The sequence below is a fragment of the Mytilus edulis genome, chromosome 1, assembly GCF_963676685.1.
Source record: "Mytilus edulis chromosome 1, xbMytEdul2.2, whole genome shotgun sequence".
NCBI lineage: Eukaryota > Metazoa > Mollusca > Bivalvia > Mytilida > Mytilidae > Mytilus > Mytilus edulis.
The window spans coordinates 54,267,644-54,283,736 of record NC_092344.1 but is presented as its reverse complement, the minus strand read 5'-3'; the positions used below and the strand labels follow the sequence as shown (position 1 = coordinate 54,283,736).

At 33.5% G+C, this 16,093-nt stretch overlaps 1 protein-coding gene across 1 annotated transcript; it reads right to left on the bottom strand.

The window, feature by feature from the left end:
- Positions 1-816: 816 nt before the first annotated feature.
- On the bottom strand, positions 817-14,109 carry LOC139514062 (metacaspase-2-like). The gene is made up of 3 exons (XM_071302864.1): positions 13,132-14,109; positions 5,869-6,207; positions 817-3,690 (listed from the first exon to the last, which is right to left on the bottom strand). Exons 1-3 carry the CDS (start codon positions 13,376-13,378, stop codon positions 959-961), a joined length of 3,318 nt encoding a protein of 1,105 aa, XP_071158965.1. The 5' UTR covers positions 13,379-14,109; the 3' UTR covers positions 817-958.
- Between the last annotated feature and the right edge of the window lie 1,984 nt (positions 14,110-16,093).

Here is a 16,093-nt window from a genome sequence, read left to right as displayed (position 1 = left end):
TTGCCCGAGCGATAGTGACAATAAAGTATACCTTGCATCAATTATTTTGATTCTGAATAGGACAATTAAGGTAATTTCTATGTCCGATAAGTATAATTGTAAAGGCGTTTGTGAAGGCTCTTCCATAAACCTCCCTTTTTTGTTTGTAAAGAAGTAAACGGGTGACACTGTGATTTTTTGGAGGGAGGAGTTTGAACAGCCAGCATTAACGGTTGTCGTATCTAGGTCAAATATGTCAATTTCGGAATGCAACACATTAGTCATATTAAATAAATGAATTAGTAACATCATGTGCACCATTTAAGAGTTTGAAAGTGTTTTAAAGTTAAGGAAATATATTAAGTGCATGATAATTTGATAAAGTTCATTATTCTGAAGAAGTCAATATACGCACGAGAAAACAAATTTTATTGGATTCAGAGCATGGGTTTGTTCACAAAGCGAAAGAAATGTCATTTTAGAATTAACAGTTTTCCCACTAATTCCACGTTTTTCAAGTGATAATAAACTTGTAGTAGCCCAACATGCAGTGTAGTTAGTTTGGGTCGATTGGTCAGTCTTTTCAGGCTATGTGTACCTCCTTTTTGGGAAATTACTATATGCAAATATATTCTAACGTGTTCCCGACCTGTTTAAATTGTACAATTTACCCGGCATACCTTTCAGTTTTAGTTGGTGTACAAAATGCATCATCACCGATTAGCACAATTTGTTCATCTATGGTAGCATTTCAAATTCAAACTTGTACTTTTTTCTAAATGGATATTTTCCTTCGGTTTTCAATACACAGGCGGAAGGCACCGAAAAAGTATGTGATAACGTTAGACATGTTTAATCTAAAAAAAACACCATTGTATGAACAAAATTCTCAAGTACAGGTAGGAGATGAAAGAAATGTTGACAACGGATTTCAAAAAGCGTTAAAACTGTTTCAAACTAAGATAATACTTTACACGACCTAAAAGTGTGTACCTATAAGTGTCACCGGCCGCGGTTGTCCTTGTACTTGAAGCTTTCTTCTTGATGATTTTGATTTCAAAATTTTTGGGTTTGATGGCGAACTAGAAACGTCAGTCATCCTATCACGACCACTGGTTGAAAGAAAACTGAGTCTTTGAATCAAGTCAGAATATCTATGACCTTTTCTACTGTAGATCTGTTTAATTGTATTTGGAACTTCATGTTTAGATAACGCGTTTTGAAAATATATTTCACTCACTGCCTTTTGGGTACCCTTTAAATGTTTATCGTGATGGAGCTGAACAGGTAATCTCAGTTTTTTTTGTCTGTTTAAATATTTTGTCTTGTCCGTAGATAATTCTGGCCTTGAGAATTTTTCACTTATATAATTATGCTGATTTTGATTTGTACCTCTCAGTAAAAGTTTATTCTGCCTTAGCATTTCATTTTGTCTTCCATTATGAGCTTCTGCTATATATGGAGCGCTATCAATCGCAATGTTTTGTGATCGTGACACTATATTTTCAAAGTCTGAAACATGTTTATTTGATAAGTACTTCTGGCTTGGGACATCCGAAAATGTTTGGAAAACACGTCCTGTTTTTCGGGTTTTATCCGCGAAAAAAAACTTCGGCTTTAGTGTCCAATCATTTTTATCTGGTTGAATATTGCTTTGATTGACCATTGCTGGAACATTTGATGGTAGATCACTTGGTTTGACAGTTGATTGATTTTTAGATAACATGTCCTGTTCATCTGTATTTTGTCTACTAGTATTTGTTGAAGAATTTTCATTTATCTGCTGATCATCTATTCTTAAAGACATCTTATTGTGGATATTAATAGCTTTAAAAACCACTGAAATGTTACTCACATTGACTACGTCTTTATCATATAGAGATATATTTTTCTTCCCAACTACAGGCTGACGGTTTGATGTTATATTACTATGTTGAGTGGTATCTTGTCTAGCTGATGACATGCTATTCTGGTTAGTTGCATAATTATTATTTGATTCAATAGTACCTTGCTCAATTGCAGCTTGGTTTAATGATAACCTGTTTCTTTTAACATTCAAAGGTTGACTATTTGGAGACACGTGAATTGGTTTGCCCATCGTATTGTTGTTCAAATCTAATCTTTTTGTGATAGTGAAGACCTTTAACTTTGGAATTCTCTGGTTATTAGTTTTCTGTTCGCCAGATAACAACATTAATAATTGTTTTGATGCAGACGTAAAATTGATCTCTTTAGCTTTGTTTATATTTTGTTGTTGCTTCAGGTGAGGATTTACACCTCTTTCAATTGTATCGTTAAATGTAAAATTTACTGAATTAATTTCTTTTGATTTATTATTGTCAATATTGTGATTTACTAACATAAGTCTAGATAATACAGCAGGATGCACATGTTTTAGAGAGCTCGTTTTAACTTCTTTCTTTGTAGATGCCGCCAATTGGTTTTCTGTCTGTTTATCATAACTGACTGTTACTTCATTCTGTTTTGAAACCAAAGATTCAATATGATTTATGGATGGCGATGAATGCACAGACTTTGATTTTGCCGTTATACTTATCAGGTCATTGATTGCATAACCATTCTCATTTGATATATTAATCGGATTTATTTTAGTATGCTCTATTTTGTTGGGAACATCATTTGCTGATGTGCCAGTTTTCTTGTTTATAGTAGTTGTATATTGTAAAGGCACGAAGCTGTTATCATGAGCCGGTGTATATTTTGTGAGATTCATATACGAGTTAACGGTACTATTTGGAGTAATCAATAAACTTTTAGGTGGTAAGACATTAGCATCTTGCGTTGAACTATATCCTTTGGTAAGATTAGCTAGCATGTCATTTCTATTCATAGATTCACTCTTAAGCTTTATTAGTATCATTGACGAAAATGGGATGATTGGAAATGATGTCTTTTCTGAGTTATTAATTTTTATTCCAGGCAGTTTTGAATAAACATTTCCTTCAACTGGTGTAGATTCTTGCTGTTGTGTTGGGCTATACAAAACCGAAGGTGGGATTCTTGCATTTTGATGTGGTTGATTCTGTGGGATAGGATCCAATTGATCTGCAAATCTTAACACCGGATCAGTTACATTTTGTTCAAGTTTTGTTGCAGGTGGTTTTGTATGTTCTTGTAGTTTGTTGATATTATCATGCAGGAAATTATCTTGTTGTGACAATACATCTGAATTTGAAGACTTTTTGTGATGACTTTGTGTATTTCCTGTTTCCATTTGTTGTTTTTGTATATGGATCAAATTTTGTACAATCTTATGTTGCTGTCCTTCATTTGTCAAATGTAGTGAAGGACGTTGTTCTATCGCCTGAGGTAGTTTTAAGGAAGAAGACACATTAAACAAGGTGACATTATCAAAATTGTCTATTGATGAAGCTTCTGTTATATTTATCTTCTGTGTTATATTAACGACACTTTTAGGTTGCACATATTGTTTTGATTTCCTAGCCGTCCAAGCTGTTGATATATCAACACACGTTTTTAACATCGGACTAAATACCATATATTGACCAGGAGTCGTTGACTGGCAGCGCCCATGAAAGGTAACTCTTTGACTCTGGCACACGATGAAATATGATGTTAACTCTCTACCTCTCCACTGATGAAGCCCATCTGGTAGTCCACGACATGTAGCAAACCGAATATGACATGGCACGCAGTGTGCAGATCGACATTGGTTTTTTAAGTAATCACCTGAAATATTAACCAGTCGTGTTATAATCGTTAAAATCCTTGACATGAAATACATTTCAATGATTCATAAGATGAAATAACTATAGATATACGATAATGCATTACAGATGGAGCCAAATAATTATGATTATTACTTATTCAAAAAAGGTATAAGTTTGTCGTGTCAGTAATATCTCAAATCTTTAGGTCCATAGAACATGATACTTGTGGCAAACTACGTATTCGAACTTAAATATATTTGATTAACTTAATAACGAACTCATCATAGTTACCAGGACCGAAACTCCACATTTGCGCCAGACGTGCGTCTCAACCACAAAAGACTCATCAGTGACGCTCGAGTCAAAAAATGTTAAAAGGCCAAATTAAGTACGAAGTTGAAGAGCATTGAAGACCACAAATTCCTAAAATTTTCCCAAATACAGCCAAGGTAATCTATTTCTGAGGTAGAACAACCTTTGTATTTCAAAAATTGAAAGGTTTGTAAACAGTTAATAAAATTAACGGTACCAATTTTCTTGCACCAGATGCGCATTTCGACAATACATGTCTCTTCAGTGATGCTCATGGCCAAAATATTTGAAATCCAAAGCTTATATAAAAGATGAAGAGCTATAATCCAAAAGGTCCGAAAAGTATAGCCAAATCCGTGAAAGGAATCAGAGCTTTGCATGAGGGAGATACATTCCTTAATTTATAATAATTGCTATCATTTTGTAACAGTAAATTTTAATAACACAAAAAATCCGTATTTTCATGACAGTACCGAAGTACTGGCTACAGGGGTGGTGATACCCTCGGGGACTAATAGTCCACCAGCAGAGGCATCGAATATATATAATTATGAACATATAAATGATAACTCAAATCAACTCAAAAGTGCTGGCTACTGTGCTGGTGACACCTTCGGGGAATTAAAACTCCACCAGCAGTGGCATCGACCCAGTGGTTTTAAACAGACAAGATATCTCATACAATTTATAAGATATCTGATATAGATTTTAAGATATTTCACATAGTTTATAAGATATCTCATACAAGATACCTTATATATTCTAAAATAAGATATCTCATATAATATATTTTATTAAGATATCTTATTTATTTTTAGATAAGATATATCATATAATATATAAGAAATCTTATATATTTTGAAATAAGATATTTCATATAAACTATCAGATATCTTAAATATTATATGAGATATATAATATATATTTTCTTTATAAGATTTCTTTTATAATTTTCTTCATAAAATATCTTATAAACCAAGCTGGCTATTGGATCTTTGTGTACAATTATACAATATTAAATCAATAATTCCTTGAGTACAAAATTCAATTATTTTTTCTATGGCTGTATTCATTACTTCTTTTTTCTATGGCTGTATTCATTACTTCTTTTTTCTATGGCTGTATTCATTACTTCTTTTTGCTGTATTCATTACTTCTTTTTTCTATGGCTGTATTCATACACATGCCTTTTATTCGTGTATCAGAGAAGTTCTGATTATTATTAAAGGCTTGTATTTAAAATGTTAATCTATTTGTATATGTCTCTATAACATTGTACTTTGGTTTACGAGAATAAAGATATATATATATATAATATATACAACTCGTCTAAACATCAACCCAACAATAATAGACCTGTAAATTTGCTTTCGCAAATTTTTGGTTCTTCCCTCGCCGGGATTCGAACCCATGCTACTGTGATATCGTGACACCAAATCGCATGCACTGCAGCCGTCCCGCTGGACCACACGACCACCTGGGCTCTCAAAAAAAGAGCTTTCGCTGGCCGTGTGTTACCTTTCCTCGTCAGTTTTAATCTAGCGGCGTACTACAGTACATATAAATATAATGATAAAAAACAACTAAATTGATAGATATACGTAGCAAAGATAAACACTTTTGAAATTAAGTTACAAAGCAAATTGAAACTGACCATATTTCGATGTAAAAATACTAGAAGATCGCACTTACATTACGTACATTATGTACAAAAAACTACCTATGTTTGAAATATATAAAAAAAACTTTTTTTTTTAACAAATTACCTACTTTGTAAAAATTTTAAATTTGAAAATCAAACACCTTTCATTGGCAGAAATCTATCGTATCACACTCGATGCCGTGGTAGAATCTATATATATTTGATTAATGGTTTTATACATACATGGATCCATAGGTTGTTGGCGTGAATTACAGCGTACAGCTGCAATTGAATCGCATTCGTGTGTGCTCTCATTGAAGACTTCAGGGTATGGACATTCTCTGAGGTTTTGACCCCACCATTCAACAGCCATTGTTTTGTCGCAATCATAAAACTGAGCGCACCTAGTTGGATGAGCATGTCTACCAACATCTCCTGGTGGACAAAAGAATTTAGCTGACCATCTGTCCATCGAAGATGATATATAAGGAGACGTCAGAGGCGGTTGAAGTAGTTTAGAGGTATGGGAATAAGAAAGTTCCTCATTTTCAGTCAAAAGCTTCTCTTTGTAATGTTGCAAGGCTGAAATAGAGGTCAATTATTAGCATGCCACCTAAATATACTGCCTAGCGTACATTTGTTATCACTTTTGTGTTTTGTGGTGACACAAAGATATTCGAACAAATGAAGTAGAAACAAATATGTTTTCATGCTGGTACACGAATATGCATCTTGTATTTGTTCACGCCGGAGAATGAAGAGTTGTTTTGCGTCCGATAGACCAAGGACAGAACAGAATTTTAAAAACAACATGATTTTATTTTCGATATTCATGAATAGTACTACGTACAAAACAAATGTAAAAAGAGACGGAAGATACTATGAGGGGTACATTCAAAACTCATACAAGTCGAAGAGAAACTGACAACTCCGTGGTTAACAAGTGTGCAAACGTTGAAATATCTCTCCTACTTTTCTCATGATGGTTGAATTTTTATTGTAAAGCTTAGATAAAAAGCTTATACAGTGAGCATTACACAAAATTAATATTGTCGACAATCCAATTATACGGACGCCTTACATTCATTCCATTCACCAATTTTGCATACTGTTTATAGTGTATCTGTGACCATGGAAATGACCTGTCGGGCATACAATAACATGTACACCTTACAAGCAATCCATACATCAAATATAGTTGAGTTAAGGACATTACTTTGATTACCGATTCATCAAATTATTCAGAGTTCAGATAAACCCTGTCTGACGGAAAAGTTGGCCGTAAAAATATTATAGAATAAAATAAGAATATGTTCATAGTACACGGATTCCCCATCTGCACTATCATTTTCTATGTTCAATGGACAGTGAAACTGGGGGGTAATCTCTGATTTGACATTAAAAGTGGAAAGATCCTATCATAAGGAACATGTATACTAAGTTTCAAGTTGATTGGACTTCAACTTCATCAAAAACTACCTTGACCTTAACCTAAAGCTGGACGGACGAACGAACGGACGGACGAACGGACGAACTAACGGACCCACAGACCAGAAAACATAATGCCCATAAATGGGGCATAAAAATACATTGTCTCGAAATATAAACTATTTGTAAAAGGCTATAAGAAACAGGTAAAATGCGATGCTTTGTCGAGGATTTCCTTTTTAGTTTCGAGGAAAGTACAAGGCTAAGAAACAGGTAAAATGCGATGCTTTGTTACCAGTTGCTTTGTTGAGCATTTCTTTCTAGTTTTGAGGAGAGTACAAATAACAATTATAATTTCAGAAAATGCATGGTTATTCTCTTTTTTCTGCATGCAATTCTTACAAATGTTCCAAATAAAATATTGTTTATAACACACTCATCAATATTAAATTTGAACGGACGATGTAAAAACTCTGCGAACCTGTATATATAGAATAATACATGGCAAAATCCGTATCGCATGCTGTATCATCACGAGAAACCAATATCAGTCCCGAGGGCCGAAGGTCCCGAGGGCTGATATTGGTCGAGTGGTGATACAGCATGCGATACAGGATTTTGCCATGTATTATTCTGTTTATCATATAATTTTACAGAATCAGATTCATGCAATATCCGCTTTTTTTTTAAATCGTCCGAAAATATAAGGAAGAAAAGAACATTATGATTTTCCTGTATTTTTTCAGCTGCCCTTTTCTTTTACAGTTTTTACAGCCATTTCTACATCTTATTGAATTTTTTTTTTATGAAAATCGCTAGTGTTGACGTCATTCGAATACGGGGTATGCGATACGGGTTTAGCCATGCGATACGGGGTATGCGATACAGGGTAGGTGATTCAGACTAGAAAAAAGAAAAAAATCAATTGTGATACGCTATTTATCTACTCGAGTCAACTAGTTAAGTTTTCAAATTTAAAACGCGAGGCTCTCCCAGAAATTATCTCAAATTTAGCTGTCGAGAGTGGATAATACCATATGGCACTAGATTTGGTGGTGTATATAAAGAAGGAAGATGTGGTATGATTGCCAATGAGACAACCTTTCACAAGATACCAAATGACACAGAAACTAATAATTTTAGGTCACCGTACTTCCTTCAACAATGAGCAAAGCAAATACCTCATAGTCAGCTATAAAAGGTCCAAATGACTAAATGTAAAACAATTCAAACGAGAAAAATAACAACCAAATGTATGTACCAAAAAATGAACGGAAAGGTTTCTCCAGTGATTTGTAAACGATATACAGGCAATCTTTTAAAATCATTCTTTTCAAATATTCTGAAAAAAAAATATGTGCTGATTTACAATGTATGTGTTGTCATCAGACATGGTCGCCATTTTTCATTAGTTGCACTAGAGGTTTCCCGATTTTCCGGTGCAATTTCAGGGGGGGGGGGGGGGGTCTAAACTGTAAATAATTATAGTTGAAACGGTTACTTGCAACGGTTTGTTGAAAGCATAATCGAGTACACACAATAGTGTTTGTTAACATATCTACATGAAAGTTATACCAAGTTGTAGCTTAAAATCATCCATATAGTTTTGATAATTACTAGTATTCATAAAAGATGCTTTGACCACAGACATTGACATTAAGGGCATTGATGAGAATCAATTTCAAAAGTTCAATGACGGCTCCCAGTCCGTACTACGGTTGATATGGTAGCTAATCGGGAAACCTCTAATAGGATATTTATAAATACCACGAAAAGTTATCCTTTAAGGAGGCTCGAGAGTACAAAAATTTCAGGAAAAATTTAAATATTTTTTTTTTTCATTTCAAATTTTATTTATTACTTTATTAGTTGTTACTTTATAATATGGTACAAAAATCAACAAAACAAATCATTTCTTTTGGCCCCAATGGACTTTTAAAATGTATATACCATTGAAAAAGCTCAAAATTATCTCCCTTTGGTGCAAAAATACCATTTTTTTTTGCATTAAAATTGAAATATTTTTTTAACTCATCGGTGACCTATTTTTTTATTATGTTTTTTTCAAATAAGCTGTACTTAAATTAAACTTACTATTGTAGAATTTAAGTGATTTCTTTTATTTAGTTCTTTCTTTATTTCGATATTAAATTTTTTTCTCCTATTAGTTCAACAGAAAAAGAAATACCTTTACCAAAATGAATGCTTTTTTCGAAGGCATGTGTGAGCTTAAATGATCGGTGACACTATTTTTCTATTATTTTTCTATTAAGTATATGATAAAGTTCATTTATAAAAAGATATAGCGAAATCCTGTATATATACCTTCGAGCCTCCTTAAATCATAATAAGTTTAAAATTCCCATGACGATGACTTGTTTTTTTCTAAGCAGTCTATGAACCATGAAAAATGAAATAAAGGAAAATGAGCATAACAATAAACAAACATTTAAGGATTTAAATTTAAAGCGTTAAACGAAGGACATTTTGTATGAAAAGCGGAAGCTTATATACCGATATGTAATATTATTGGAATGAGTCGTCTTAAAATTCTATCTAACGCAATCATAATATGTCATTAAAAGGGGCACTAGCTACGAGATATATTAAACTAGAGGCTCTATAGAGCCTGTGTCGCTCACCTTGGTCTATGTGAATATTAAACAATGGACACAGATGGATTCATGACAAAATTGTGTTTTGGTGATAATGATGTGTTTGTAGATCTTACTTTACTAAACATTCTTGCTGCTTACAATTATCTCTATCTATAACAGTACTTTCTGTGGAAAATGTTATTGAAAATCTTCAAATTTTAAGAAAATTGTTAAAAATTGACTATGAAGGGCAATAACTCCTTAGGGGGTCAATTGACTATTTTGGTCATACTGACTTATTTTTAGTTCTTACTTTGCTGTACATTATTGCTGTTTACAGTTTATTTCTATCTATAATAATATTCAAGATAATAACAAAAAAACAGCAAAATTTCCACAAAATTACCAATTCAGGGGCAGCAACCTAACAACCGATTATCCGATTCATCTGAAAATTCCAGGGCAGATAGATCGTGACCTGATCAACAATTTTACTTCCTGTCAGATTTGCTCTTAATGCTTTTGTTTTTGAGTTATAAGCCAAAAACTGCATTTTACCCCCATGTTCTATTTTTAGCCATGGCGGCCATCTTGGTTTGTTGGCCGAGTTACCGGACACACTTTTTTTAAACTAAATACCCCATTAATGATTATGGCTAAGTTTGGTTAAATTTGGCCCAGTAGTTTCAGAGGAGAAGATTTTTCTAAAAGATTACTAAGATTTACGAAAAATGGTTAAAAATTGACTATAAAGGGCAATAACTCCTAAAGTAGTCGACTGACCATTTTGGTCATTTGACTTATTTGTAGATCTTAGTTTGCTGAACATTATTGCTGTTTACAGTTTATCTCTTTCTATAATAATATTCAAGATAATAACCAAAAACAGCAAAATTTCCTTAAAATTACCATTTCAGGGGCAGCAACCCAACAACAAAATGTCCGATTCATCTGAAAATTTCAGGGCAGATAGATCAATTTTAACCCCATGTCAGATTTGCTCTAAATGCTTTGGTTTCAGATTTATAAACCAAAAACTGCATTTTACCCCTATGTTCTATTTTTAGCCATGACGGCCATCTTGGTTGGTTGGGCGGGTCATCGGACACAGTTTTTGAACAAGATACCCCAATGATGATTATGGCCAAGTTTGGTTAAATTTGGCCCAGTAGTTTCAGAGGAGAAGATTTTTCTAAAAGATTACTAAGATTTACGAAAAATGGTTAAAAATTGACTATAAAGGGCAATAACTCCTAAAGTGGTCAACTGACCATTTTGGTCATGTTGACTTATTTGTAGATCTTACTTTGCTGAACATTATTGCTGTTTACAGTTTATCTCTATCTATAATAATATTCAAGATAATAACCAAAAACAGCAAAATTTCCTTAAAATTACCATTTCAGGGGCAGCAACCCAACAACAAAATGTCCGATTCATCTGAAAATTTCAGGGCAGATAGATCAATTTTAACCCCATGTCAGATTTGCTCTAAATGCTTTGGTTTTTGAGTTATAAGCCAAAAACTGCATTTTACCCTTATGTTCTATTTTTAGCCATGGCGGCCATCTTGGTTGGTTGGGCGGATCACCGGACACATTTTTTGAACTAGATACCCCAATGATGATTATGGCCAAGTTTGGTTAAATTTGGCCCAGTAGTTTCATTAGAGAAGATTTTTCTAAAAGATTACTAAGATTTACGAAAAATGGTTAAAAATTGACTATAAAGGGCAATAACTCCTAAAGTGGTCAACTGACCATTTTGGTCATGTTGACTTATTTGTAGATCTTACTTTGCTGAACATTATTGCTGTTTACAGTTTATCTCTATCTATAATAATATTCAAGATAATAACCAAAAACAGCAAAATTTCCTTAAAATTACCATTTCAGGGGCAGCAACCCAACAACAAAATGTCCGATTCATCAGAAAATTTCAGGGCAGATAGATCAATTTTAACCCCATGTCAGATTTGCTCTAAATGCTTTGGTTTTTGAGTTATAAGCCAAAAACTGCATTTTACCCCTATGTTCTATTTTTAGCCATGGCGGCCATCTTGGTTGGTTGGGCGGATCACCGGACACATTTTTTGAACTAGATACCCCAATGATGATTATGGCCAAGTTTGGTTAAATTTGGCCCAGTAGTTTCATTAGAGAAGATTTTTCTAAAAGATTACTAAGATTTACGAAAAATGGTTAAAAATTGACTATAAAGGGCAATAACTCCTAAAGTGGTCAACTGACCATTTTGGTCATGTTGACTTATTTGTAGATCTTACTTTGCTGAACATTATTGCTGTTTACAGTTTATCTCTATCTATAATAATATTCAAGATAATAACCAAAAACAGCAAAATTTCCTTAAAATTACTATTTCAGGGGCAGCAACCCAACAACAAAATGTCCGATTCATCTGAAAATTTCAGGGCAGATAGATCTTGACCTGATGAACAATTTTACCCCCATGTCAGATTTGCTCTAAATGCTTTGGTTTTTGACTTATAAGCCAAAAACTGCATTTTACCCCTATGTTCTATTTTTAGCCATGGCGGCCATCTTGGTTGGTTGGCCGGGTCACCGGACACATTTTTTAAACTAGATACCCCAATAATGATTGTGGCCAGGTTTTGTTTAATTTGGCCCAGTAGTTTCAGAGGAGAAGATTTTTGTAAAAGTTAACGACGACGGACGACGACGGACGCCGACGGACGCCGGACGCAAAGTGATGGGAAAAGCTCACTTGGCCCTTCGGGCCAGGTGAGCTAAAAATCTAATTTTATTGTTTTGCCAAATCATTAATGAAATGTGAATAGTGAAATAATAATTCGCTTTTAGCAGACAGTATGGTTCAATTTTGTCAAAATAAGATAAAAACCCCATTGATTATGAATTATTCACTTGCAAGTGAATAATTCAATCTCAACTTCAATTTAACGCTTAGCTTAAGATGGATAACTCGTGAATTGTATGTGTAAAGTTATTTTAAGGAAAAGAATGTCAACATTTAAAGTGAAACAAAGGTTAATCATTTGATTGACTAATTCGATCCACAGGTAAAAACGATGATAAACATCTATTTTTCATCTATTATATGAAATTAAATAGACCAAGAAAAATCCAACAGCACGAGTTTGCTTAATCTATTTATATCTATATTTATGTTTACATCGCTTATATGGTCATCGGGTGACTTTATAGGTCAACTCGATAGTTAATTAGATGGCGTCTAGACTAAAATACACATGAAACGAAGCTACGCATTTTCATAATCGTGTCCTGTTAATGGTTTATTTTAGACTTATAATAGTTTGGATAAATGTTTTACATTGTTATAAATCAAATATGAGAATCGCGGTAGGCATGAATTTGACAGCTAGCGCCCCTTTAAATGTGGTGAATTAGGGAAAATTGTGAACTTGACCAACACCATTTAAGTCTGTTACAACTTGAAAAAAATATAGTAATAATATACATACTTTGTTTTGAACAAGTATCTTCTATAGATCCTTTGGTAACGCATATATTCTTGTCTTGGTTCCATGTAGTACCTGGGGCACAATCTAGAATCCAGTCTTTTTGTGGGCTGCATAAATGATATTTTGAACAATCGTCAAAATCTGGACGAAATCTCTGACCTAAAACGTTGTAACAACTATGCAATGTTTGTGTTTTAAATAACTCAAAGATTGATATGAAAACAATTGTTTTCAAAATTAAAACCATGGTTAATGTTCTAATTCTGTTGAGTTAAACCAGAACTATACATGTTTCTGTTTTAATTCAAAATACATATCTAACATAATATAATTTTTAGCAATGATTAGTTTGGATAATTTTGACACGTTAAATTGACAGTCACTGTTTGAAGATGTCATCGACAACTCTTATTATTAAAATCATAATTTCAGTTATGCAAAATAATTATTGAAACCTAATGTGTATGTCAACAATGACAAGATATATCATATCTAAGACACGAACTTCGGTGGTTAAAACGTAAGCATATGACAAATACTACAAACAGTACATCAGGAAAATCACTAAAATATGCGAACAAAAAGTTTGAAATGGTGTAGACAAATATAGGGAAATAAGACATAGGTAAAACTTTATTTATTAAATTTCGGTTTTAGAAAAACATTAAATGTGCAAAAAATCTTATTATGTTATAGTAATTGACCAAGCAATTTTATCTGCACGGCTCGGTGACCCTTATTAACCCGAACGAGTTGAGAGCCGTGGTATAGTGGTTAGTGCATCGGACTACTAACACATACATTGTAGGTTCCTGGTTCGATTCCCGTTCCTGGATGAAAATTTCAAAGACTGAATTTTCGGCTCTCCCTTGACACCATTTGCCAGTATGGTCTTGAGGAAACGATGAAAGCCCATCGGAAGGGAATGACAAATGGCTGACCCGTGTTAAGAGAGAGCCATATCTCTTGCTCGTAACAAACACCTTTGTGGATTTCGAAAAAGAGCAGTCTAATGCCGCTACAAGGCAGCACTCGCACCCGCAAAGTGGAAAAGGATTAATATAAGTTGCAAAACTTGTTTCCCAATCCACTATGAATAAATATGTTTAAACTAAACCGAACGACGAGGTTAAAGGGTCACTCAAGACCTGCAGATTAAATCATATATATACCGATTTGATTGACCAATAACACATGATGTCATCAGTTTCCGTTAATATCGTTCGCATATTTCTAAAAAGAAATATGCGGACGATATTCCGCAATCCATGGCTCCTGGGAGAGTTTCTTGTAGGATAAAGAGAGTGGGGAAATACGCCTTTATGTAGTAAAAGGTTGGAAAGATTTAAATTATTAACTATTTATATTTAAGCTTCTTCCTGAGTTATTACATTATTTGAAGAAAAGTTGCGATTTAATGGTAGATTTTTTCGTTTCTGTTAAATTTTTTCACAATTTTTATTTAATTAGTGACGATTAGGACTTTGACATATTGTGTACTTTCAAATCGGTGTTTGAAAAATCATAACTGAAAGGGTATATTGAGTATAAATTAATTGCTTGTCTTTCACCAATCGGATATGCATAGGGAAAGATGAACCGAGGTAGATGTTAGTGCCTAAATTTAGATTTTTTAAATTAACAGGAAAAAAGCTTCTCTTTCCAATCTTTTACTCCCCCAAACTCCCAAAGTGTGAATGATCTGCAGCTAATCCCCCCTTTTTGACACAAACTGAAATATGATACTCCTTAAAGGGGATCCCAAAATAGTCACTTCATAGGAATAAATATTCAAAAGGCGTAATAAATTCCATTGAGTCGATAACTAATCCAAATCATATTTCATTTATTTGAATATTCCTAAGTACATTTCTTTTTTGGCAGAAATTACAAAAAAAAAATCGGTATTATCTGTTCTGACTTTAAAAAATTTACATTGTACACAAAATATAATAAAATATTTTATGTCCCAGTGTAGATAAATTTAAAAAAGAATGAGAAATCTTTCCTGTTTTGAAACTACAATGTTTGTTAAAAGTTATTAATTAATAAACTTTGTCGTAACTCCAAGGCAGATGGCGGATTCGGAGGTCGGGCGAATAGGTCGTCCGTCCTTAGATTGGACAAAGTATCGTGTTTTTAGTATAAAATCGTCAAAATTGTTTTTAGTCTCGCTTTACTCGGTGATATTTTTAAAAATAGCTGTTCATTATTCAGATTATAGCACAGTAAGAACAAAGAGATTTTACCTATGTCATGTGTTAAATGCATGTTTCACAGTTTGTCGCTGGTTCGGCACATACATGATTGACAAGATGTATTTTATTTGCAGATTATAAGGAGGTTACTAGTTATAGGCCATTTCACCCTGAATTAATTTCCCACGAAGGACATTTCTAAAAGTCCTACAAATCTTTACATAAAAAATAAATCAAGTTATCACAGCTGTGTGTGTGTGTGTTAATCTAAGTTTTAACAATATTTTGTCGAATTTCAACAATTTGGCCTATATCTACAAATACCTAAAGATAAAAGTTACGTATTGTTTATCAGTTATATTTGATTGAGAATAGTTAAATGTGAATTTGAATTCGATTTAAAGTTACCCACCTGAAGGTTAGAACAGCTTTGAGTCGGATTTTTAAGTGCTAGTTCTTAAGATAGCAGTCCACCAGACGACTAGGACACATTATCAAAAAACCGAGTTGATGCATTTTTCCCATAATTGAAAAGTGCATTGAGTAGTCTGGTTTGACCCGGCCTGATTTCGTATTCACGACCTATCGCGCTCGAAACGAAAACACTTATACGAAACCGAGACAACAGCATCACGGGTAGTAAGGTCGAGGAGCGTTTAGTACTTTGATGTTGTCATAATTTGGTTAAGTTGTTCATGGATAAGTTATAAATTTTACTTCCCAAAACGATTGCCTCAGTTCTTTACAAATGAGGAAATAAAAAG

What these genes read in the sequence shown, in the direction of transcription:
- LOC139514062 (XM_071302864.1), bottom strand. Translation starts at nt 13,378, where the DNA reads ATGGTTTTAATTTTGAAAACAATTGTTTTCATATCAATCTTTGAGTTA. An exon ending in AGATACTTGTTCAAAACAAA is followed by an intron (nt 6,208 to 13,131) that starts GTATGTATATTA and finishes CCTCTATTTCAG; the next exon opens with CCTTGCAACATTACAAAGAG. An exon ending in CCAACAACCTATGGATCCAT is followed by an intron (nt 3,691 to 5,868) that starts GTATGTATAAAA and finishes TTAATATTTCAG; the next exon opens with GTGATTACTTAAAAAACCAA.